The following is a 26,703-nucleotide window of genomic DNA, read 5'->3' on the forward strand; positions in this document are numbered from 1 at the left end:
TCACCTTCGGTATGTTTCGACCTCATCTTCTACTACCCTCCCCACCCCTGTTCATCCCATTTCAGACAATAGGCCTCTGCTGTTTCTGGAACGCGCTAAGTACACTCTTATCTTAGGGCCTTTGTACTTGTTTTCCCTGGACCTGGAATGCTCTTTCCCCAGGAATTCATATGACTTCCTCATTCACTTCTTTAAATTTCTGCTCAAAATCAAAACTCCTACGAGGGGCCTTTTTTGACTGCCCCAACAAAAACAGCAGCAATACTCAAGCCCGCCAGCCATTCTCATTCTCCTTTGCCCTTAGTACTGCCTGCTATACTGTGTACTTTAATACCTGGCTTCCTCCACAGACTACAAGGCTCACAAGAGCAGAGACTTTATTCCCTGCTGTATTCCTTGTATGTAAGGTAGTATCTACAGTAGATACTTGAATATTTGTTGAATGCTGAAGAAGTGGCAGCCTCCTATGGAGTGGAGTGTCAGGAAGGTTCAGCCCTGGGATGAGGCCTGCTGTGGCCCTCTCCACACATATCATTTGCTACTGTGACTTACATTATAATGGCCTTCCAACTTTCCTTGTCAGTTCTTCACAATTTATCTTTACTTCTTTCATTTCAGGTTAATTAATACCAGGACATTATCTTTAGGAATGTATGCTTTCAACTAAATGGGTCAGTTTGTTAAAATAAGAAGTCTGCAGAAGACACTAAAATATTGAAATAAGAATCCAACTCTGTAAAGTTAGGAGCAGAACATTCTTATTTTAATAAACTGCAACATGACAAAAAATCAACAAGATTTCAGTTAGGAGGTAGACGGTGTTAACCGACAAGAACTTTCTCACACTTGAGGTTAGGTAATTTTAGTATGAAGTGATTCCCTTGTTGGATGTTTAACCTCCACTGCTTCTGATGAATGAGAACATAAATAACCACATAGAAAATATATATTTTACCTCTCCCAAAGAGAAATAGTGACGTGGAATCTGGGAATCAGGATAAATATTCTCTAGGTACCAGGAGAAAGGTTTGCATTGTAGTTTGTGTCTTAAACCAAGTCTTGATGATATATCTCCATAATCTACCTTTGTAACACCTGTTGAAAGAAATAATTGACTCTGAATTAGTCATATTCTATTAAGTAACACATTTATATTTAAACATTGCATTTAACAAGCCAGGCAAATGGGAAAAGGGGTACCATTTTGGTGATGTGACTATAGAAGTCATATACCATAAATCCACTGTCCAAAATAAAAAATAAGGAAATATATTTACATGTGTTTTATTTTTTTCAAAGAAAAATTAATTTTTAAAAAAGATTTTGTCAGGGAGCAATAGAGAGAAAACACATGCGTACAAGCAGGGGGAGCAGCAGGGTCTCTGCCAAGCAGGAAGCCTAATGCAGGACTTGATCCCAGGACTGTGGGATCATGACCTGAGCTGAAGGTGGATGCTCAACTGACTGAGCTATCCAGATGTCCCGAAAAATTAAATTTCTGTGAGAATTAAATACAATGCTTGTATTACACACAAATGTAACTTTTCATAGGCTCAGAAGACTTTCACGTATGTGAAGGCAAAAACAAGAATCAAGATCTCTTTGGCCCAAATATTAAGCAGAGCAACTGTTTTCGGGAAGGTTTCTCTTGCAGAACTCACTGGTGTGTGAACTGTGACTTGACGGTATTGTGGTAATGAAAAAACGAGGCTGGAATGCTAACAATGTCAGGAAGACTTAGGGCTGATGGAACCACTGTTCCACAACGCCTTGAATGGCAGAGAAGTTCCTGGACAGAAGTCCCATGAGGCATGCTACTGTGCTCTGCACTGGCCCTGAGAGACTCAAATTCTCATATAAATGTTCCACATTACAATTAGGTTAAAAATAAAAGAGAACACTTGTAACACCTGGGCTCACAATAACATCTGCAATACAGGCCCGGACAGCTTACTGTTACTAACACAGCAGGCACTGTGCTGGGCACTCTGTACACTGTGTGTGATTTCATTTCTTCCTTATGACAACCCTATGAGGTTGGTGCTTTGCCTCTTCTCAAAGCTTTTCTACCCCCTTTTTACTTCTTCTAAGATGCATTAGGATCAGGGACAAGAAAGTTCTAGTCTTTTTTTTTTTTTTTTTTTAAGATTTTTTATTTATTTATTTGACAGAGAGAGAGAAATCACAAGTAGGCAGAAGTAGGCAGAGAGGCAGAAAGAGAGGGAGAAGCAGTCTCCCCACTGAGCAGGGAGCCTGATATGGGGCTCCATCCCAGGACCCTGGGATCATGACCTGAAGGCAGAGGCTCAACCCACTGAGCCACCCAGGCGCCCCTAGTCTTATATTTCTAATGCAAAATGCTAACCTGGAGAAATTATATAGAAGAAATTCTTGAACTCATCCATCCACACTTCTGCAAGTCGTCTGTTATTTTTATTGATAATCTGTCCTGTGCCTCCTGGAAACGTGTAAGGTGTGGCTTTCCGAAACACGTGTCCAACATGTGAGCAGGTGACGATCTCTAAAGTCCCTCCACATTGCCAGATCTGAAAACAATGATGGTTTATTTATTTATTTTTAAGATTTTTATTTATTTGACAGAGACACAGCAAGAGAGGAACACAAGCAGGGGGAGTGGGAGAGGGAGAAGCAGACTTCCTGCTGAGCATCAGGGAGCCTACTACGGGGCTTGATCCCACGACCCTGGGATCATGACTTGAGCCGAAGGCAGACACTTAATCAAATGAGCCACTCAAGTGCCCCTAAGTTTAAATTCAAGTTTAAATTTTTTCTGTAGTATATGCATGGCTCATAGTCATGACCATGACAGTGAGGACATAGTTTTGACCATGGCTTATTCAGCCAGAGTCCTATCTGTTCCTCCTTTTCCAAACTTGTCATAGCCTGTACAATAAACAGATCCTAGAAATCTAAACTGGATCTCTCATGAGTTATTCACTTGGACAGTGACAGGATACTGTCATCCTCATGAGAATAAAAACTAAAAATGGGTAAAAGAGGGATCAAATTTGGGTTCATATTCTTAGTTTAATGAAATTATCCTTCTGCTCCTTTCAAAATGCATTTTTCTGTAAGTCAAAAATCTGTTATTTATAATTGAAACAGATTTTGAGAAGTTCTGATTCTGTTAAATATTCAGTGTCTCTACTTTAAAGTTCTCCCAGGATCACAAAGTGATGTGGCTAGATGGGATTTTTTAAGATGATCTAGAGTCCAAACCTCTCCTTTTCTAAGAGCAAAGGAATCCATTAGGAATGAAGTGAGGTAGCTGGTTTAGGTTACAGTGTAGTTCGATGTGGTTTCCACTGTAAGTTGTGTTTCAGGATGATTATTTCAGAAATACGCAGTCACTTAACATGTTGATTTTAGTTAATGTGAAATACTTAAGAGTTTTATATAAAGTTGACTGGGTTAATTAAGTTAGAGCAATTACAGAATTCTTTTGCCTTTTTCTATTGAAAAATGTAAAGCCGGTAAAGTGACCAGGTTTTATGTAAGCAAGAATAATTTTCACAACAGAAGGACAAAGCATATTACAGAAAGTGAAATTATGTTTTTGGCAGTCAAGTACCATAGTAGCATATAGAAACTACATATTGTTTTTTATTTTTAGAGCTTGAATTACTTCCTTGAAAATAACAGGAATTCAAAACAACTAGGGAATCTTGTGTAAGTTTTACAGTTTAACTATTAAGATCACTGATTTATTGGCTTAAAATACAGTTTATAAGGAACCTTAATAGTAACACGAAATTTTTATGAACTGAGGTTTTTGAAGTCTGACAAAACTCACACTAAATTCAATTTTTATTTAGAGCTACATAATATGAATAATTAAAGTATATCTATATTTAAGGTTAAATAAAAGATTTTTTTTTTCCCAAAAGGAACTTACCCTAAAGGAAATTTCTAGGTTTTCTCCTCCCCAAATATCCATTCCGGCATCGTATGTTCCAATTTCCTGAAAATAATCTCTGTCTATTGAAAAAAGGCCTCCTGCCATTGTAGGTGTTCTGAAATTCAATCATAATACTATGCTGTTAATTTTAAGAATTTAAAATTTACAATCAGTTTTTATTTTTAAAAGTAGTTTCATTAACTGTTTATAACTAGAGAACAAATGCTTTATCTTACACTCTTCAGAAACTTTCATAGGGACCTAAGGATTTTCTGTGTTTTTCTGCTATGCTATTTGGTCTTTAGACATGCTGACTGTTGGGCCTACCCTCTGTCACAGCTTGTGCCCTGAGAGCTTTCTCTGCCCCATCCAAAGGCCTCTCCTGCTTTCAGTACCTTTCTGGGTCCACAGGTCCTGGCCAAGCTTCCATCTGAAACTCCTTAAACAGAAGTTAGTTATCATAATTCTCTCCATCTGACTGGGAATCTTCCCATAGTCCCTAGCAACTACAATGACTATATTAACTAACTATACTGACTAGATAGCCAACTAGATTTATGTTAGCAGCTCTAATATACCAGGTTCTAAAGTGAGGCAAATACTGCAAAGAGGTAGATTACATAGGATGAAAACACTGACATCCTTTTCCTAGTAGATGAGGAGTAGAGAATACAATCAGTCACTCCTTAGGGGACTGTTAGCCAGACCAAGAATGGTTCATTCTCTGCAGAAGAGGGGCCCAATTCATCAGAACATGGCCCAGGGATGTAGAGTGGGTGCAAACAGGTGGAATTAAGCAGAGAAATGATAACAAAGGAGGACTGATATAAATGAGTATCAATCAACCATTTGATTTCCATGAAGGATGAGCATGGAGAAAAATGGACTCCAACTAGAAGAAAACAAGTTCCAGGGACAGAGGAGATAATGGTGATCACACTTCAGGATGAACTGTCACTTCCAACTCCATGCCCTAAAAACAGTCGGATTCCATGCTGTTAGAAGGGCTGCAGCATGTGCCTTTCCAGGACAGTCATTTCCACATAAAAGTTAGGACATACTTAGATTTTAGAAGAGAAAAAAAAAATGAGAAGTCTACTATGTTAGAAGTCAGAGGAAACAGGCCAACACCCAGAGTTACCATTTAGTACCAGGGATTCTTGACCTAGGTTTTGAGAAATCTCTACATTTCTTAGAATTGTATGCTCAACCCGCTGTTTGCGCGTGTACGCTTTCCCCCTATTAGAAAAGACTCCTAGCTTTTATCAGATTTCTCAAAGAAGCCCACCATCTATGGAACGCTTAGGAACTCCTGATTTAGGTGGTTATTTGAATTGTCAGCAAAACCGTGGACAAGTACCTTTGCTATAGGAAAGGACTTAGTACAGAATTAACGAAATTCTCCTTAGCTTTGCCAGAACAGGACCCAAGTGCAAGGGAAAGCAGGCCTGAGAAGCCCGGGAGGGAAGAAAGCTAAGGCCTGGCCCTGACGGGCTCTTAGTGTTGACAGCGGCAGCAAACTGATGCTGCCCTGACAAATCCCAGGATGGCTCAGAGACTCATGGTCTCGATTTCAAGGCTCTGAATAACATCAAGATTCTTACCCCTTTTTGAAAAAAAATCTATAGATGACCAAGTATAAAACAGGGGAAAAATCAGAATGTGTTCACGGAAATCTTTTTTTATACTTCTGTCAATTCTGGTTATTTTTATATTTGAAACATGCTTTTCTAACCTCATCAGTCAGTAACTACCATCCAGATGGTACAAGTCTGAATTTACAAGCTTGTATTTTGTTTGGCGCTATGACCCACTTTTAGGTAATATTTTCACATTACAATTACACTTAAATTAATTCAGGGATAATTGGATTTAAAGTTAAATATTATTATCCTAACAACTGAAAGCACAAATCTGAGAGATTTGCAAAATGTTGTTCATATAGGAATAAAAGAACTTATGCATGTGACCATCACTTTCCAGATGCACTAGATTTATATAAATGAAAAAATCCCAATTTTATTAATGGATCAGAGGAGAAAGCCCTCTTTAATAATGTCTGTGTGGCTCTTTACATATATGGTACACAAGTGTCTCATGTCTCTCAAAATATACTTAGAATCCTTTTGATACGATTCCCAAAGCTCCACTGTTCCCTGTCGATAACACCTTTGGGAAAATGTCTGACAAAGTAGTTACCTGACAGGAAGAGTCCGATCACCTTTCCTTCGGTCCATCTCTCTTTGGGGAACTGGATACCAGCGGAAATTAAGCTTCCAGTTGAAGCCACCATAGGTCATATCAGAGCCTGCCATGTACTCAAAAGTATCATCACTGATCACATCAATGATAGGACAGACCACTGTTTTCCTAAAATTATAAAAGCAAATGAAAAAATCTTCACTTTCCTTTTTGAGGGACAGCATAACAACTATATTATAATTATATGCTAAGTGCTTTTAAAATAAAAGTACATTCTACAATGTTAAAAGCAATGGTGGAAAAATTTCCTGCTGTATCCTACTAAGTTAGCATAATTATTTTTTTTTGGTGTGTTTGAGAGAGAGAAAGAGAGAGAGAGGGAAGGAGGGAGGGAGAGGGATTGGGGGGGAGGGACAGACAGCCCTAAGCGGACTCGGAGCTGAGCATGATGCCAGGCTCATTCTCATGACCCAAGCTGAACCCAACAGTGGGACACTTAACTGACTGGGACACCCAGGTACCCTTAAGTTAGCATCATTACTTATCACACTTGCAACTGTTGATAATCTTCCATTCCCTTTTCATTTATACTTTTATGTATTTGCCACATGTAAAAACACTTCAAATATTTCCAGTTTTCGAAGTACTAGTTTCAAATGATTATATATTTAATCATTTAAAGGTAAGTTTTCTTAGTAAATTCTTGGATATTTGTGTTCCTTACAGTTTTTTGCTATTTAAACTACAAGCACTGGGTGTTACACGCAACTAATGAATCACCGAATACTACATCAAAAACCAATGATGTACTATATATGCCAGCTAATTGAACATAATCATAAAAAATAAAATACTTTTTTCAAAAAAAAAATAAAAAGATAAAATACTAAGTGCAAATGTTCATATAATCAGTATTTTGCTTTTAAGATAGGAATGGGTTTACTGAATTAACGGAATGAACTTTTTCTGTAACACTCAATCTTTACCACTTTCCATATACATAGGTATATGTGTATATTTCTCCCCGCAGCTTCTTTATAAAGCTATCGACTTTGGATGATATTTTCTTACATTTTTTTGCCAATATAATGTTAAATAGTATCTTACAATTTAAAATTTTTTATTTTCTAGTTATTAGAAAGGATATTTCCCCTGCAGGGTTGTATCTATTCATACAAATTGTCTGATTCCCCCAGATATTAAAAATTTTTCCTGTTGGTATTGTGATATTTTTTATAAACCTGAAAAAACTTCCACATGACCATAGCTCCTTCCTAGGAAAGGTGCACCACATAGAGTCCCTGGCAGTCATATTCTGGAGTATGTAACCTTTGCCATCTTCCCCATCCGCACCATCTTCATCTTTCCTGTAGTGTTTAAGGAATCTTTCCCTACACCAAAATCATAAAGGTATTCTCCTATGCCGTCTTAAAGAGGATTATATTTTTGCTTTTCATATTTAAGTCTTTAGTCCTTATGGAGTTGATTTTGGTATGATATACAGTAAGTGTCCAACTACATTTATTTTCCTTACAGATAACCAATTATTCCGGCATGATTTATTTGATGGTCTTTTTTTTCTCTGTGTTAATTATCAATGTCTTCTCTGTCATAAGTCAAGTTTCCATATAAACATGGGATGGTTTCTAGACATTACTGTTTCACTAGTCTATTTGTGAATTCCTACATCAGTAGGTCACTGCCACAATTAAGATAGCCTCAAAATAAATCTTGGTATCTGGTAGTGCGCCAGCTCTGTTGTATGTGACTCTTCTTCTTCAAGGATATCTTAGCTATTTTTTTTTATAATAACAGATGTTTATTGAATGTTTCTTATGGTCTAGGCATGGGTACATACATTTTCTCAGATTTTTAAAAAGATACGCATTTCCACATAACAGAACCAGCCAGTTCCTCCAAGAACATTATGTTGAGATTGCAACTGGAAATTCACTGAATTTATAGTTCAATGTGGGGATAATAGTTATTTTTACTTTTCTATCCATGAATATCATCCTCTTCTCTTAGATTATCTTCTAGTAAATTTCAAAAGTGTTCTATTTTATGGATTTTTAAAAATATTATTTGAGAGACCCTGTGAGCACAGGAGTGGGAGGGCAGAGGGAGAGGGACAGACTCCCCACTGAGCACAGAGACCGATGCAGGGCTCTATCCCTGGACCCTGAGATCATGACCTAAGCCAAAGTCAGACATCCAACTGACTGAGCCACCCAGGTGCCCCATGGGTATTTTGTTAAATATATTCCTAATTATAGCTTTTGATTTCTACTGCTATTATAAATGGGATCATTCCTTTTTTCTTTTTACATCATATTTTCTAACTATTCTTTGCTGTTGTGGAGAAAGCTTTTCTAGAGAGACCTTATAATTGGCAACACTGCTAAATTATTATCTCTACTGTTTTGTGTAAGACTTTTTTCCATTAAGAACACATCATCTGGGGCGCCTGGGTAACTCAGTGGGTTAAAGCCTCTGCCTTCGGCTCAGGTCATGATCCCAGGGTCCTGGGATCAAGCCCCGCATCAGGCTCACTGCTCGGCAGGGAGCCTGCTTCCTCCTCTCTCTCTCTGCCTGCCTCTCTGCCTACCTGTGATCTCTCTCTCTCTCTGTCAAATAAATAAATAAATAAATCTTAAAAAAAAAAAAAAAAAGAACACATCATCTGGGGGTGCCTGGGCGGCTCAGTCATTAAGCGTCTGCCTTCGGCTCAGGTCATGATCCCAGGTCCTGGGATTGAGCCCCACAGTGAGCTCCCTGCTCTGCGGGAAGGCCTGCTTCTCCCTCTCCCACTCCTTCTGCTTGTGTTCCCTCTCTTGCTGGGTCTCTCTGTCAAATAAATAAAATCTTAAAAAAAAAAAAGAACACACCATCCGCAATTGACAGTACTTTTCCTTTGTAATCCTTATACCCTTTTTTAAAATATTTTTTATTTTATTTTATTTCTTATTAACATACAATGTTAATTGGCCCCAGGGGTAAAGGTCTGTGAATCGCCAGGTTTACACACTTCACAGCACTCACCATAGCACATACCCTCCCAAATGTCCATAACCCAACCATGCTCTCCCCAGCAACCCTCAGTTTGTTTTGTGAGATTAAGAGTCTCTTATGGTTTGTCTCCCTCCTGATCCCATCTTGTTTCATTTTACACCTTTTATTTCTTATATTCCTGTAGAACTTAAGGCTTCTAATAATACTAACTAATAGTAGTAATTCAGGGCATCATAAGGATGCACTATATCTTTTAGAAAATATTTTGGGGTGGGGCTATGTGGCTTAGTCCGTTAAGCATTGGACTCTTTGATTTCAACTCTGGTCATGATCTCAGGGTCATGAGATCAAGCCCTGTTGTCAGGCTCTGCACATGGAGCCTGCTTAGGATTCTCTCTCTCCCTCTCACTTGCATGTACTCTTTCTCTCTCTCAAAAAAAAAAAAAAATCAACTTTTTTCTATTAATATGATGTTTGCTAGCTAAAGCTTTTTTCAAAAGCCATCCTTCCTCAGATTAGTAAATTTCCATTCGGATGTTCAATTTAATCACAAGTGAACACGTTTTTTATTTATTAAAGTGATGACAGATTTTTAATGATAGGGTTTTAATCAGTTTTAGAAATGTTAATGAGAATGTATTATGTGAACTGGTTTTATATTATTAAACTAAACCAATTAGTCATATGTTCTTTTACATATTTTTCACATAAAAATAAAAATATTTTGGGGTGCCTGGGTGGCTCAGTCAGTTAAGCATCTGCCTTCAGCTCAGGTCATGATCCCAGAGTCCCAGAATGGAGCCCTGCGTCGGGCTCCCTGCTCAGCTCGAAGTCTGCTTCTCCCTCTCCCTCTACTGTTCCCCTGGCTAGTGTTTGTGCTTGCACTCTCTCTCTCTCACTAACCCTCTCTCATATAAATACATAAAATCTACATTATATATATTATATATTTAGATATGTGTGAGTGTGTATTTTATATAATTATTTTTCCCTCCTAGTGGACTCAATTTTCTGGTATTATGAGATTTTTTGTTAGTGTTCATAAGAGGGTTTGGGTAATTTTCCATATATTTCTTTTCTGGCTTTGATATCAAAGTTATATTAGTCTCATGAAGAGTTGCTTCCCTCTTTTTCTATATTGTTTACAAATTCTTAGGGGAAACTTGTTTCCCTGTCACCACCGCATACCAAGGTTGAAACAGGAAAGTTTTCTTTGATGTGGTAGGATGTATTTCTCATTCTCACTTACACGGAGGTACAAGATCCTAGCTTTACACAGGTGTTTGCTCTTCCTTCTCCAGCCTTAGGCAGGGCCTAGACCCTGTCTCCTATCTTTCCACCCATTTGTCTATCAAGTCAGAAAGGTTCTGTGTCCTCTAAGTTTGGCAGAACCTCTCCAAGTGAGAGCTGATTTTAGTGTTTGGACCACTCACTCATCTCACTTTGCTTTGATGTTTGCATAACTTGACTTCAGTGCCAGCTCAGTGATGTATTTAAAAATGTGTCTTACAATTTATCCAGCATTTAAGCTCTTTCAGTTGGAGATGTAAGTCAGGACACCTAATCTACCATACAGCCCGAACTGGAAATTGTGGTTCTCAGTTTAGTCAATCCCTCCTTTCATTTCTGCCATTTCCTCACACTGCTGCTTTCTCTCCCTGGGCCCAGGATCCTGCTCACGTGTGGTCTTAGGCAAGCCAGAATTTCCCAAATCAGTCAGGCACTACTCCTAGAAAACAATTTACAGAGATGGTCTCTTCCTTCTTCAGGCACTGTTCTTCCTAACGCTGCTGTACCTTCTTATTGCCCCAATGCTGGTTTTCCCCATTTATTCACCTTTGAAAGGGCGAGATGTAGTCCCAGTATTTGCTAACAGAACAGATGCAGTGGCTTGTGCCATGTTTCACTCAACTAGTACAGTTTACCTTACTAAAATCTAAACCTTAATGCTAAGTTGGCACGGACAGTTCTGGCACAAACTGCAATGACAAGAAGAAATTCAACTAATGTTAAGTCTAGCAGATGGAAGTTAGCTTCTCTCCGGATACACAAGAACTATGCCAGGGACCAGCAGCAGGTAATTCTTTGAAAAGTGCATGCATTGCTCCCACTGCTCTTCCTGTATCATCAGAGAGTACAGTGCTTCTCCATATACAATGAAGCACTTTAAGGTGCACTGTGTATATCTCCCCACCCCCCCTTCTTCTTCTTGCCATGCATCAAGCTGAGGGCTAGAGTCCCAGTAAGGAAGGAGACAGGGATGAGATAATTTGCCAGCCCCAGTATTAGCCTTAGACAGCGGGGACAATAAAGGGTTTTATCTTACATTTCCTGAGGTCACTGTCTTCTGTTCTACTCTCATTTAGTAAATAGAGCATAAGGTATACATCTGAACATGTTTCCATGTTTCCTAATCCAGCCTCACCAACAAGACTACAAACATTTCTTTGTGATTATCTTCCCTTTTAGTTTAGAGTTCTTCATGGGTATTTTAAAGGAAACTTCAGAGGAAATTATTTTTGCATTTATTTATATACTCAGAATTTTTCAGCTTATCATACCATTTAGGACAAACACACTGAAAACAAATATATAGACTTGAGAAACTTACTTGTCATGTTTGATTCTGGCTAAGAGAGGCTCCAGCCATCCCACTGTACATTCACAGTGAGCATCTAAGAAGGTGATCACTTGGCCTTTAGACACAGCAGCTCCTTTTAATCTAGCTCTGATCAAGCCAGAACGTTGTTCCATTCGAATTACATGAACTGGTACTTTTAATTTTTTCACGTAACTCTCCAGAGGTCTTTTTAAGAAGTCTGAAAAATTAATAAAACAAAACAAAAAATAGGACATGAAAAGACTGACCTGGTGCTACCCAGATGTAAAGCAATTCTGATGCGTAATATTCATTCAGCAATTATTTACTGAGCACTTTTAGTGAAGCTCCCCGACTCACAAACCTATTTCACTACAGGGAGCCTTTTTATCTCCTGATACCATGTCCTAGATTTGCCTCTATCTTATTACATGAAGAATTAGGAGAAAGCCTCTGGGCTCAGGCTCAATCAAAGACAATTATGTCCCCAGTTCCCTAAGCAACTGTGCCAGCTCACTTCTTCTTTTTCTAATCATGCTTAAAGATCAGGAGTAGAAAGAAAGTAGTCGAAGAGCATTAACTCCAGACCTCTGTAGACAGAAGGGACAGAACATGCAACAACTGTTAGAACTCAGACAGTTGTGGAATTTCTTCAAGATCCAACCCGAGACTCACTGTCTTATGGACTACCACAGTCTTAAACTATGTAGTTCTTCTGCAGGAGGCAGTAAGTGAGGTCAAGCTCAGAAGGGAAATGCTGGACCAAACAGAGTTCCTTAACAGACAGGCAGATCTAAGTAACAAAGGTTTTAAGAGGGAAGCGCAACTGAAGGAAAGGGGGGGGGGGAAGGAAAAGGAAAGGAAGGGGCTGTGTGAAACCAGCATCTATCCTGGAGTGTTCAGATAGAGGTTATGCCTCTGAGCCAAGGAAGTCTTGCCTCCAAAGTACGTATCTGACTTTAAAAAGCAGGAAAGGCTCAGCTTCCTCAAAACAGAGAAAAAATTTTTTCAGCTCAGGTTAGTTTGTGGAATTTCTGCTAGAGAAGTTTTTGAGGGTAATATGGTCAAATGTCCTTCCAACTAGTCCCAACAGGACAGTTAGGAGAATAATCTCTTTAGGGGAGGAAAAACTTGAGAGAGAACTGCTGGGACTCCCAGGACTAGCTCTGTCCCACAGGATTCTCGTAAGGGGAAGGTCCTAGAGAGCATGGTATATGTATTAAGGGTCTCCTTAAGTACTAAACATGGGAATCCAAAGGGCTTCCTATGTAGCGCAGAGAAAAAGACAAATAGGAGTGACATGCTTCTTGCCTGCTTGAACTGGTGAGACCAGAATGACTCAATAATGAAATAATCAGGATATGAAAATTTGAAAGTGAAAGGTCTATGACCCCACCATACCAGACTACTGATTGTTTCCAGTTCTGCTAATGTATTTCCTAATTAATTTGGGCTAAAAACAGTATCTGTAAAATAGCTGGAGTAGAACTCCTACTAGGTCACCACTGTGATTTTATGAACCAAATCTTAGGGTCAGAGAGCTGTAACTCCATTCTGAATAAAAAGGCGAGGGGAATGTCGATCCTGGAGAAGAGCAAGATTCTGCAATGGCAGCTATCATTTTCTGTCTGTTTGGCACAATGCCAGGCTCTTTAACTCTATCATTTAATCCTGACAACAGCAATGGTATGAGACTGTCACTACACATATTTTAGACACAGAAATCTGAGACTTAGAATCTAAAATGAACCACGGAAAGTCACACAGCTTGTTAAGGAGTGGATCCAAGATTCAAACCCTGGTCTGCCTGACTTCAAAGCTCATCTTTTCATCCACAACAAGAAATCCTAGAAGGGAACTTGAGAGAGAACAATTCAAGACTGTGGAATCACCTGCACTAACACAAATTTAACTTTATGTTCAGAGTGTGACGGACTCCAGGTGATGGGGTGTGGGGTATGTTTTAGCGCTTCCGACCGGTTGAGGCTGGGTGTGTCATACACAAGATTTCTCCCAATAAGCTTTCCCAAAAATATCAGACAGCTTAAAGTCTTCTTAAGAATCAAAGCAATCTAATTCCCAAGTCCCACGTCTCTGAAAGTTAAAATACTCTGTCCTCTCTATAAATAAAATGAAAAATGCATGATTCTCTGGTCTGGCAGCTCAAAACAGCTGCCATTCCACAAATTTTCTTGGCATCTTCGTTCTACATCTTTGTGGCCTTCATGCAAAAAGGCTAAGAAATAGGTGTCTGGGCACCTGGGTGGCTTAGTTGGTTAAGTGTCTGCTTTCAGCTCAGGTCATGATGCCAGGATTCTGGGATCAAGTCCTTTATCAGGCTACCTGCTCGGTGGAGAGCCTGCTCTTCCCTCTCCCTCAGCCCCTCCCCGCTGCTCATGCATGTGTGCGCTCTCTCTCCCACTTACTCCCTCAATTACTGCTCTCAAATAAACAAATAAAAAAATCTTAAAAAAAAGAAAAAGAAAAAGAAAAGAAATAGGTGTCTTCCTAAAAGAGGATATAGAATTATGTACCCAGGGATAATTCTACAAAAATGAAGCCATGGGGGATTAAGTGACTATGAGTAGAAGCTACTATGTCATCTAAAAATAAGGGAGAATCTTGTTTATCAGATTATCTTTATAGCTATTAGCCTATAAATGGATCCCTCAGCATCTTTCCATCAGGGAACGTGAGGCTGCCAGAGAGGGTGTCAGGGAAAATTTCACTGCTTACAGGAACATTTGAGAAATCTTCGAGCAGTGGAAACAACAAGGAATTTAGAGTCTAAAAAATCTGACTCCTAATCCCTACTAACTAAGAATCTCTGCTTCCTTTTGCGAAAGATAAGAAAAACAATAGTCCTCTCAGATTAGGAACATTATATCACTTCTAAGTCTTAAGATAACCTTCTGAGATGACGATTATATAACTTCTGACATGGAGTGGGGATTCATCCAGATTCTGTCTTCATTTTAGACCCTGTAACGTGATGTTATGAGACGTGAGTTATGTAGCAGTTAAGAGGCAAGCGCTAGGTTTACACTAAGCCTCACCAGTAAAATGGGGATAATTATAGTGCCTACTTCATACCTAATAAATGGAGCTACTGACAACTCAGCAGGTCAACTGTGAAACTGGGTATCCTGAGGCCAGATGCAAACCAGGCACGCTAATGCAACCTAATTAGAAGTCTGCACAGACAAGAAGTGAAGGCAAGAATTAACTGACTGGTAGATCACTCTTTCATTCACTCGTTAAATTCTGGACTGTTTATGCAATAAGTGCTGTGGGCAATGAGGAAAGAGTGGTAAGCACACATGCCCGACGGAGTGTAGAGTCTGGTAGGGGAGATGGTCATTAAACAGATAAATAGTTAAAACTCTGATGAGAGCCATGGAGTGTAATGTTCCAAAACATGTTCAGAGGGACCCGACCTGGTCTTGGGAGTTCAAGGAAGGCCTCTCTAAATATATCTCGATTCTGAGTAAACATGTGAGCTGAACTGTGGGGATGGGGTGGGCAGGGGATGGCTTGGGATATGAGGAGAGATGCAGGCAGAGCCCGAGTCACGGGGTTAGACAGAAATGCCAAGATCAGAGCAGCATGTTTAAAAGCTCCCAGGGCATGCAGCAAGGAGAACAGAGGGGGAAGGTGAGGGTGTGTGTGTGTGTGTGGGAAGACCAGACCAGCAGTCTGTTTCAGTAGCCCAGGTGAGAAGTGAGGGTGCCTTGCCCGTGTCTCATGAGTAAGAAAGGCAAACTTAAAGAGTTACATAAAAACAGAGCTTGCTCTGGTTCTAGGGCCTACCAGTTACCACCCAAATAAGAGAGCCAAATAAAGTTATACTAGGGAATTCTCAATCTGAATAAAAGGACTACAGTTCTAACCACAGCAACACAATACCTGGTGGGTTCCCAACCATCAGAAATAGTGAGCCACACATCTGAGGCTTCCCAGGCAGGAAGATGGAGAACCAGACTCCTGACTGGGTCTCTAGGGTAGGACTCTGGGGTCCTGCTGAGTGAACCGAGAGCCCCAAGTAGAACCATGAAGTAGATCTTGGTCCACATTTCTCTTACAGATTTGTACAGGTAGGGTGATTAAGAAGGGCCCCAGTGAGGAAGGGAAATTATTATTAGTATATGTGACTTTGTCAAGTTAGAGCTGTGGGTACATGTGTCTTTGATTAGGTCATGTCCTACAAAAACGTGCTCTTACACACAGCCCTCCCAGGCATGCAAGAGAAGATCAGAGAACACAAAGGAGGAAATGGAAAAATAATTCGCTTCGTCTGAGGAAAAACAGCTCTCCTTGAGGAATATTTAATTTAGCAAATATCAGCATGTAAGTAAAACAAACACAAGTCACTTCCAGGCTCAGTGTTTGTATACATTCCTGCTTCAATGAATTTGGGCTAATTTTCTTAAAGAGGGATTAATTAACTCCTAGCAAACAATTATCCACACGAGGGTTTACACTTCTATTGTCAACAAGAACTCTTTAAGTGTGCTATTCTTAATTTCTAACACCTCACTCATTTTGACATTAATTACATTACATACTATTATTTAAATGCTTTGTGTGTTTATAAATCTTAATCACATTAAGGAGGTAAGCTATATTATTTTTTGTTTATACTTCTACAATTTGGCACAGTGGTAAGATTTAAACTGTTATTAATGTGCAAATTACTCCCCATAATTAAGACATGAAGTGATTGTGATTAAATTTACATACTTAGTATAGTTATGGAGAGAGGGATAAAATACTAAAAGAAAACACCTTAGTAGATGCAGAGAGAGATTTGGCGAGAAAGTTGAAGTAGCAAAAGACCTTGAAATGATGGTCAGAAAGTCTAAGGCTGGTGAAGGAAGGAAGGAAGAGCCATTTTCTGTAGTTCTTCCAAATTTTTCTCATGAGAGCACAGGAACATCGGGCGGATGAACATAAGACACCAATCAATGGTCCTCAACAGTAGTGTAAGAAAAAGCGCCTGGGAAATGCTGGGTATGTCTGAGTTTAACAGGTTTCCCTACAGACGGGACTTAGCAGAGCCTTTTCTACATCGCCCCGTGGTATAAAATCTCTAAGAAGGATTCAAAATAAATAACGTTAGCTCAAGGTACTTTTAAAAACTTTCCTAAGAGAGTGTTTGATGAGGTAATTTGAGAGATTCTAAGCTTGTGAAAAATTCTGAGATTCCTAGAAGAGTAAGAGTCACTGTAGAAATTTCTTATGAGGTCAGAGTCATATTACATACCACTCTCCTAAGTTCCTTCCTCACCCTTTTATATAACTAGCTATAGGTCATTCCTGAACCTAGGAATGGAGAAAATGGGAAAACCTAAGAATAAACTGGAGAACAAAGGCTCACCCAGCTAAGATTCCATTTTCCTGTCAGAGGTACTTCCCACTACACGTGGAATTCAATTTCTCCATCCTGGCTCCAAGGAGGATCCAGTCTCTCTCCATTAACTCATGGCTGCAGCTTCCCACAAGGAAAATTCTAACAAAATCATGTGGGTTTTTTCACTGTTCTGCATAAATGTTTATATTATATACATTATTTTTTTTTAAAAAAAGATTAAACTGTGACACAAATGTTAATTAAGGTAATATTTTAAGTTTCACAAGGGCGTAATTTTTTGCATATGTGAATGAGTCTAAATGCCACCAATACTTTTAGGATAAATTAGAAGTCTGAATAAAATTATTAGGTTAAAAAGGATACCAACGTTTCTTAACCATTAATGATAAAAGCTGTAGCATATTACTGGCATTAAAATTTAAAATTTACCTCTTTCACTGGCATCATCTACTAGAACAATTTCTTCTAGCATGTGTCTTGGTGAGCGATTAATGACACTATGGACAGTTCGCAGAAGTGTGCTCCAAGCCTCATTGTGGAAAACAATCACCACACTGGTTGTAGGAAGATTATCTGGATACACCTTTGTTTTACACCTAGAGACAAAGCAAATGCCTTTATAAAAAGCGACTGTTAAAACAGCATATTCAATGCATCTGGAGTAGAAGAGATAATAGAACAATAAAGACAGTTTGCTCTAGTGGTGGGACTCCTGGTAACTGTTCATTTATTTAAGTTTGGGTTAATGCTGCATGTTTAACAAATAGTACCTAATTAAAGTTATATGTTTCGACTTAAATTGTCTTAGAGATATGAACTATAGTCTTAAAATTAGGCCCCTCTTCCTGATCAGTGTCTTCTGCGGATTCATTTTAATGGACAATGTACTAAGACTGCATCACCAGTCGGAAACTGAATGTCTTTCAAGAACCCCATTAGACAAAAAAAATCAGAAACACTAAAAGTCTATGCAGTTGAATAATCTAAAAAAAAAAACTTTCCACAAAGGAAGAGAACCAATATTTACTGAGTATTTTGTATTAGGTACAGAAGCTTCCTAAGAATTCTGGGAGGTACCTGGAGCCACATTTCACAGAGGAGAAGCTGAGGACAGACATAAGCGGGAGTGGCAGAGCTTGACGAGGACTCACAGTCCGTGCTCTGTTCAACAAATGCTTGATGCTGCCTCCTCCATGGTGAAAATATATGGTAAAAACTACATCTAGATATACAACCAAAGAAAAGATCAAACACACCCAAACTATATGCGCACAAAATCGATGTATTCGTTGTATGTTTCCAGCACTTTGTCAGGCAACATGGTCTCTCCCGCCAGTCTCATCTGCTATGGAGCTACCGCACGGGTGAGAAGGGTAAGAGCAGTAGGCAAGTGGACATCAGGGGATGCGGTTTAGAACATCTGCACTCCTAAAAATGCACATGGAATTCTTTCGTAGGTATCTCCAAACTCCAACCGTTGGTTCCAGCCTTCTCTTTCCACCTTGATTTCCAGCTCTCACAAGCTCCTCAAACCTCATGGTCTCTCCCATCTCATGTTATACCTGCCAGTGGGACTGGAGACAGGAAAGAAGGGGGCAGAAACCGAAGAAAATGCCAATAAGCCCCTCTTCTGAAGCAGCCACGACAGCCTAGCTACTGAAAGTGTTGCCCAAGGGCCGCTGGCTGGCAGCTGGAAGGAAGGAAAATGGGAGGGGAAAGACATGACAAGGGCCAGGGGCTGAAAGAAGGAGAAACAGAAGGAGGAGAGTTCACTGTGGGCCCACCAACACCAGTTCCTCCTCTCTCCAAAGAGGAAAGGAGAAACAAAAACGCTTCCATTGTCCTTCATAACATCCCTCTTCAGCCCCTACCACTGTCTTGATTCTCCCCTTCACAGTGTGCTCTCCATCTCCTACTAGTAACCCCACTCCTACTCACAGACCTACAGACTCCTTTCTACACCAGTCTGTGCCCCTCAACCTGTGTTCACTCCAATCCCCATTAGGAGCCACCACATAGCCTGCGGCTCTGTCTACAGCTCCTTTCCTCCAAGTCCAGGCCATAGAAGTGAGGCCCAGAAGACCAGGTGCATGGCTTTGGGAAGGATAATGTGCCCTTAGCATTCCAAGTAATACTTCTGAGAACAGCTTCCCATTAAAACTGTTATAAACAGAGGCTAGATTATACATTTATACTCAGGACTATATGCTTCAGGTACATCACAGGTGAGCAAGCCAAGACACTCATGTTTTCATCCCGAATGCCTGACTCACAGACTACTGGCACAGGACTTAGAAATCAGGAATGGGCCTGTATATGGGTAAAGGGAGCTCAGAAAAAGAGTTTCTAGTATTATTTAACTGAAGCATACTAAGTCATATATGATTTCTCTTCCCAAATTAATCCCACTCATTACTGCAGGAGAAATGGGAAGCAGAGATCAGCCAGAGCGACTACAAAGCTGCTGGCTTACCAAACAACAAAAGAATGAAATCAAGTGAGAACAGAAGATGACTAGGCAAACTGTGCAGTGTATAAGCAGTACCAGTAGCTGTGTGCACGGCTAGTAAGTGGACAGGAAGAAGAGAAAATTCTGAGAAGAGATTCTGCAGCAGAGAAGAAATAGGCCAGATTTATTTCTTGGAAGACACAGGAAAGAATTCAATTCTCAAACTATATGGAAAGAAAGACCATAAAGACAGTAAGAACACTGGAAATAGAGACTAAAATGTAAATCATTTAGAGAGGATGAAAGAATCACAAAGCAAAGCACAAATCAGGATCCAGACAAAAAGGAAAATAATTTCCTAAATCAAACAGTTAAATTTAATCATTCAGAGAATACAGCGAATTCATAAATATTCTCTCAAAATAGCATAGAAAATATAGAGAGAGTATGAAAAAGTCAACATAACTGATCTCAGAACATGTAAGCCCCACCCCAACCTGGGAAATATATAGGGCACTCAAGGAAAACCAAAGATCCTTTCAGCCTTCTCGTTAAGCTACTTCCATGGAGGGACCAACTGTGCCCACCAGTAGGGAATCATTCTGGGGGTGGGAGTAGGTGGGAGTAGGGGATCATTCTGGGGGTGGGGGACACAGAGCTGAGGGTGAGCAGGAAGGCCACAGCTGTGTTACCAAGCAGCTTTTTTCCACTTTGTCCCAACTGAGTCTTTCATCCTGAGGAATGAAGATTAGCTAGTGTAGGACTGTGCTACTATTAAAAAAAGTTACATGCAGGTTTCACAACAGGGTGTAGGTGGGGAAAGAGGGAAAAGAAGAGGCTGAACTTTTCACTGAAATTATAATACACGTACAAAAAGCAGACAGATCATAAGCATGAATGAGTTTCCAAGTGAATGCATCAGCATCCAGATGAAGAAACAGACTGTGACCTACCCCCCCGAGAAGGTTATTTTGTGCTCCCACCCAAAGTAACCAGTATGCTGGGCCTTTAGCATTACCGATGAATTGTCTTTTGTTTGAACTTTAATTTAAAGGGAATAATATAGAGCAATAGTTCTCAAACTTTTGACTCATAACCCCTTTGTGTTTAAAAACTGATGATCCCAAAGCACTTTTATGTAAAGTACAGCTCCTGGTATTTACGTTACACACGGAAACAGAAAATCTTAAAACCTAAGAATCTACAAACATGTATTATCCATGCTATCATAGAGTGTGCCCATTATGGATTTATTGCCTCTTAGCTCCAAATACACCCTCCACTGCCTGCTCTGTGATCATGCGACTGGCTCCTATAAGCATGTCTTCTTTGCAGCTGGCAAAAGGCATACATAAGCTTTGCACGGCACACACACTCAGGGTGTTGGAGGGACACTGCAGGAAGTACAAATTTCCCTTCCTGGTTCCAGCACACTTTCATTCTTCTTCTTCCCGCTTTGGCGCTGCCTGTGAAGTGGGAGCCGCACACCCAGATGCATCAACACCACTGAGTTTCAGCAGCACCCACCCTCTTAGGCACATTCTCAGTCTCTCAGGTACCTCAGCAGCTGGCTTCCCAGTTTTGGCTTTCTGTACCCCAGAAGCGTGGTTCCTGTTTGTCAGTTCTGGCTGATTTCCTACTCATTAAGCCTGTCTGCCAGCCCTCACTCTGGAGAGTACTGTGTGCCAGGTCTCAGCAAGGGTAACCAGCAAATTTCTCTACCACCCAATGAGCAGCAAATAGGACTTCTCCAATGCGGTCTGAAGCCCAGCATCAGGGAGAAGGCTCCCTTCAACGTTTGTCATTCCCTGGTACTCTCAACCCTAGGATATACTTCATAACTATCTTTACGCCCTCACAGTTAGCCCCATTCTATTAAAATTTTCTGTTCAAATTATTGTGTGATTTCTGTTTCCCTGCTAGATCCTGATTCACACAGCTTCTCAAACCCCATGGTGCGCTAGCTGAAGGGTAAGAGCGAAGGGGGCAAATAAATGTCTTGGTAACACTATGAAAACTTTTTGACCTTGCAGGCTCCCTGAAAGGATCTGAAGGACCTCCAAACGTCCAGGACCATACTTTACAAGAACTACGGATACAGAGCATATTCTTTTGTGTCTCAATTCTTTCCTTCAACACTGCTTGTATATCATCCATGCTGATACGGGCGAGCTTACTTTTACTGCTGCACAGTACTCCTTTAAAGGAATATATGGGTGTATGTGTGATATATGGGTACACAATACCCCCCCACATACATATATCATAGCTTCTTTTCTATTCTAATATTTATGGACATTAAGATACTTTCCAGTCTAGGCTACTATAAACAGTGCTGTGAAAATCACTCAAGTACATGTCTTCTGGTGACTGCATGTATGCATTTTTGTGTTATTGGGCAATAAGGTATACACAGGCTCAGCTTTAGTAGATACCAAGAATGCTTTTCCAAAGAGGATGTAGTAATTCCCACTGTCACCAGCAGTGTGTCATAGTTTCAGTGTTCCACATACCTACCAACAGTGTCATTTCTTTGAAGGGGGTAATAAATTCTCTGAGTTTTAACAAATGCATAGCTTCATAAAACCACCACCACTTTTAGGAAACAGAATAGTTCCACCTCCAAAGAACCCCTTTTATTATCCCTATACAGGGATATACAGTCTCAACCTCCCCTGCATGTAACCCCTAGCAACCAATATCTGTTCTCCATTACTATTGTTTTGCCTTTTCACAAATACCCTATAAATGGAATTACACAGCGTGTAATCTTGGAGACCGGTTTGTTTTACTTGGCATGTCTCTGAGATTCACTGAAGTCCTATGTGTCAAAAGTTTATTTGTTTATGAAGAGTGCATCAGAAATCTCATCTTTCAGTGTCTTCATTCACTAGCTGTTTCCAGTTTAGGGCTGTTACGAAGAGTTGTTAGTTAAATGCATTCAGGTACTGATTTTTATGCGAACATGTTTTCATGTTTTTACCCCTATTTCGCTGGGGTAAATATCCAGGGATGGGCTACTGGGTTACACAGTTTAAGTTTTTAAGTGTAATTCTGAAACTGCTGAACTGTTTTCCAGAGACTGTACCATTCTGCATTCCTACCAGAAATGTATGAGTGCCAAATGCCCTGATCTTTGTCAGCACTTGATACTGTATTTTTTGGTAGCCATTTAAAGAGGCATAGAGTGGTGCCTCATTATGGCTTTAATTGGCATTTCCTTGATGGCTAATGTCTTTTCCTGTGTTCATTTGCCATCCATATGGTATCTTGGGTAAGTGTCAAGTGTTTTGACAACACTTTAGTGTTTTCATTTTTCTTAATTGGGTTATGTTTGAGAGTTCTTCATATATTTTTGATACGAGTCCTTTGTCGGAGATATGGTTTGCAAATATTTTCTTCCACTCTATAGCTCATCATTTCATTCATTTTTTAAAAAGATTTTATTTTTTTGACAGAGACACAGCGAGAGAGGGAACACAAGCAGGGGGAGTAGGAGAGGGAGAAGGAGACTCCCCACCAAGCAGGGAGCCTGATGTAGGGCTCGATCCCAGCACCCTGGGATCATGACCTGAGCCGAAGGCAGACGCTTGATGACTGAGCCACCCATGCGCCCCATCATTTCATTCTCTTAACAGTGTTTCCATCAGAGTGAAAGTTTTAAAATTTGATATTCAACTTAACAATTTTCTATTTTATGAAATGATTCTTTTGGTGTCATGTCTAAATACTCTCTGCCTAATGCCAATCCTGAATATTTTCCCTAAAATTATAAACTTTTAGAGTTTAGATTATCCAATTTGAGTTAATTTTCAAAAAACACCTGAGATTAAGGTTGAGATTCTTATTTTTGCACACTGATGTCTAGCTGTCTCAACACTGTTTGTGAAAAGATAATCTTTCCTCTACTGAGTGGTTTTTACACTTTTGTCGAAAACCAAATAGTCATATTCATGTGGGTCTATTTCCGAACTATCTCTTCTGTTCCACTAGTCTATATGTCTGTCTCTTTGCCAAGAGCACACTGTCTTGATTACTGTAGCTTTATAGTACATCTTTAATTTGGGTACTGTTATTTCATCCAACTTTATTCTTTTAATAAAATATTTTTGCTATTTCCTTTGCCTTTCTGGATATATTTTTAAATATCTTGCTGGGATTTTGAATGGAATTGCATTAAATCTATATACCTACTGGCATAGAACAGCCGTCTTTTACGCTGATGTTCCAACAGAGCTAGAAAGTGGAGGCTTCAGTTCTCTAACTAGGCTGTGCACTGCTGGTGCCTGTGTCTGTGCTCTAGGACCAGCAGCAGGAGACAAGAAAAGAGAAGCATGGGAGATTCTACCCAGGCTTTGGAGACCAGATATCCTCTGGTCAAAGAGATTCCCTTCCCTCAGCTTTAGTTGTTTGCCTGGCACTGCTCCCAGGGCTGGGCAGCCCTGGCAACAACCCTAGGGACTGGGAGAGCAGAGAAGGGGAAAAAAGAAGATACAAAAAGGAGGGGTGGTGTTTCTCCACTAACCCTTAAGAAATCCTGTTCTCATGCCTCAGAACAGAAAGAGTGGGTTTCTCTTGGGGGTTCTCCTTCTACACCTGGTACATACTTCTGAGTTCTGGAATGCCTTCAAGTACAATGTTGAATAGAAGTGGAGAGCATTCTTTCCTTGCTTCTGACCTTAGGGGAAAGCTTTTAGTCTTGTACTATTAAACATAATATGACACTAAAAGCATAATACAAACTAATACATTTGACTTTATCAAAATTAAAAATTTTTGTGTTTCAAAAAGTACCACTAAGGAAATGAAAAGATAAGACACAAACTCAGAGAAGATATTTAGAAATTATTTATCTGATAAAGGAGCTGTATCTAGAATATATAAATAACTCTTAGAGCTCTGCAATAGGAATACAATCTAATAAAACATGGGCAAAAAATCCAGAGAAATTTCACTAAAGATACAAGAATGGCCAATAAATACATGAAAATATCCCCAATATCATTAGTCACAGGCAATGCAAACGAAGATCACAATGAGATACTACTTCACGTGCAGCAGAACATCTCTAAGAATAAACACAGGTACAAAAAAATGTTGGTGAAGTTGTGAAGAAACTGGAATGCTCAGACATTTTGCAGGTGGGAATGTTCATAGTGCAGCCACTTCGGAAAAAAGTTTGCCAATTTCTTAGTTTAAAAACAAAGTTACCATAATGCATAGCAATTAGGAATCTAGAAGAAATATGAAAACATAAAGAATAAAAGAACAGTGTAAAGCTTGTTTTAAAAAGCTATTCTCTCCCCTACCATTCTGTCCCTGTAAGGAAACCACATGCAATTCTTTGACCTCTTTCTCTTGGTATTTACCTCCATAATTCTAAATACTCTATCTGAATTTTTATTTGCTGATTTTTTTTCTAGGTCTAGATATTACATATTAACTTACTGCAGAATGTAAGGATTTATTTCCCTCCTATCCCCATCCTAACACATACAATTGCTACTCCCTCGAGGTAGTTGTATTAGAAATTTGGTTCACTGTTATTTAATGATTATATAAGGACTATGTAAAATGCTACTTATAGCTGATTCGTATAATGTGAATACTTTTCCTTTTCTCCACGACATTGCCTTCCACTTTACCCTAAGTTATTTTTGCCACTTTTATTTTCTATATATCTATCACGAATTCAAATCCAGACTCTCAACAAATCGTTTAAATAGTCCCTTAAGATGTTCCGAAGCACGAGCTGTAATATGAATGAAATCGTCTTAAAGCAATCCCTCCTGAAATTTTCTGGGCAGGTTGCCTGTGTGCCTGCACCACTGTGGTCCAGGGCTTTCCCTCTGCCATCCTCACCGGGATTCTACTGGCTGTCCTGCACACTCAATCTCCTGTCTTTCACACCCCATGCCCTTCTCTTCCCTGGTTTACTCCTGTGTTTGTCAGAGAGCACAGACTGAGAAAGGATGACGGGAGATGGGCAGGTTTTTGAAACTATACCATCACTACCACAGTGGACAGATGCTTTTAGTGGGAGTGAGTTACATACTGGAATGGAGCGGGAGTTGATTGAAAAATCCCTGGTTTTACACAATGAGTGAAAACACAAGTCGTTTCATCTATGTTTCCATGTACAACAGTAATTAAAAGATGGCCTACATAACAAGCATTCTTGTTATAAGTGAGTGAACTACTGAATTAACTCTAATGCATGAAATTCACAATGTGGTCTGAGTTAGTTTGAGTGCCTGCCTGAGTGACTCAGCAGTGTTTTGGGAAATAGAGAGATTATTAAATTTGCTTAGGATAGTTATCATCTCAGCAAGACTGGGCTTACCACAGAATCAATCCACACAAACACCTAACAATTCAGGAATGTAGAACAACAGAAGTGCCATGATAATTACTATTTATACTATTTTGCAACTGTTAAATTCTCATTGTACTTATTTTAGCCCTTCTAGGGCTAAAATGGCATTAGGAATTTTTATGCATTGCCTCACTCTATCCTCACAACAACCGTAAGACAGAGGCACTGTTCTCCCAGTTTTACAGATAAGGAAACCAAGGCCTTGGGAAAGGAAACAGCTTTACACTAAGTCCAGGTGAGTATGTGTATATAATCCAATTCTCTTCTCCATGTTTCTTTCAGCCATGATTTTTAAAGTATTTGTCACCCACTAAAGTTAGCCTATCATTACCATTTACTAACAACAAGTCAGTATTTCTTAAGGTGGGCCACCTGTCTGGCAGTGTCTGGCAACATTTTATAATTTCTCCTCCGTGTACTGCCATTCAGACAAGATCAATGAAGATCCTTCATACAAGTGATGGCAGAACACAGTGATTAAGATTACACGTTTTGTCAATGATAGATTTCACTTGGATCACTTATTAACTGCACTTAACACAAATCATTTAATCTCCCCAAGTCTGAGTTTCCCCATCTGTCAACTGGGCATACTACTATTTTACTCAACTGCTTAAAAATGATAATGTGCGTAGTGCCTGGTACATAATAAGCACTCACTAATTGGTATTACATTTTTTTTTTTTTTAAGATTTTATTTGACAGAGAGAGACAAAGTGAGGGATCACAAGCAGGGAGAGCGGGAGAGGGAGAAGCAGGCTTCCCACTGAGCAGG

The 26,703-nt window shown here is 39.6% G+C and overlaps 1 protein-coding gene across 1 annotated transcript in view; it reads right to left on the reverse strand.

Annotated features, from left to right (window-relative positions):
• GALNT1 (polypeptide N-acetylgalactosaminyltransferase 1) overlaps positions 1-26,703 on the reverse strand; it is a 76,174-nt gene that overhangs the window by 11,286 nt on the left and 38,185 nt on the right. The window contains exons 4-9 of the mRNA XM_032859600.1: positions 17,533-17,699; positions 11,745-11,952; positions 6,119-6,289; positions 3,917-4,034; positions 2,366-2,546; positions 956-1,095 (exon numbers count right to left, since the gene is read on the reverse strand). Coding sequence (XP_032715491.1) covers positions 956-1,095; positions 2,366-2,546; positions 3,917-4,034; positions 6,119-6,289; positions 11,745-11,952; positions 17,533-17,699 — 985 coding nt within the window. The remainder of the gene's footprint in view (positions 1-955; positions 1,096-2,365; positions 2,547-3,916; positions 4,035-6,118; positions 6,290-11,744; positions 11,953-17,532; positions 17,700-26,703) is intronic.

Source organism: Lontra canadensis, unplaced genomic scaffold, assembly GCF_010015895.1.
Source record: "Lontra canadensis isolate GAN:19392208 unplaced genomic scaffold, GSC_riverotter_1.0 scaffold17, whole genome shotgun sequence".
NCBI lineage: Eukaryota > Metazoa > Chordata > Mammalia > Carnivora > Mustelidae > Lontra > Lontra canadensis.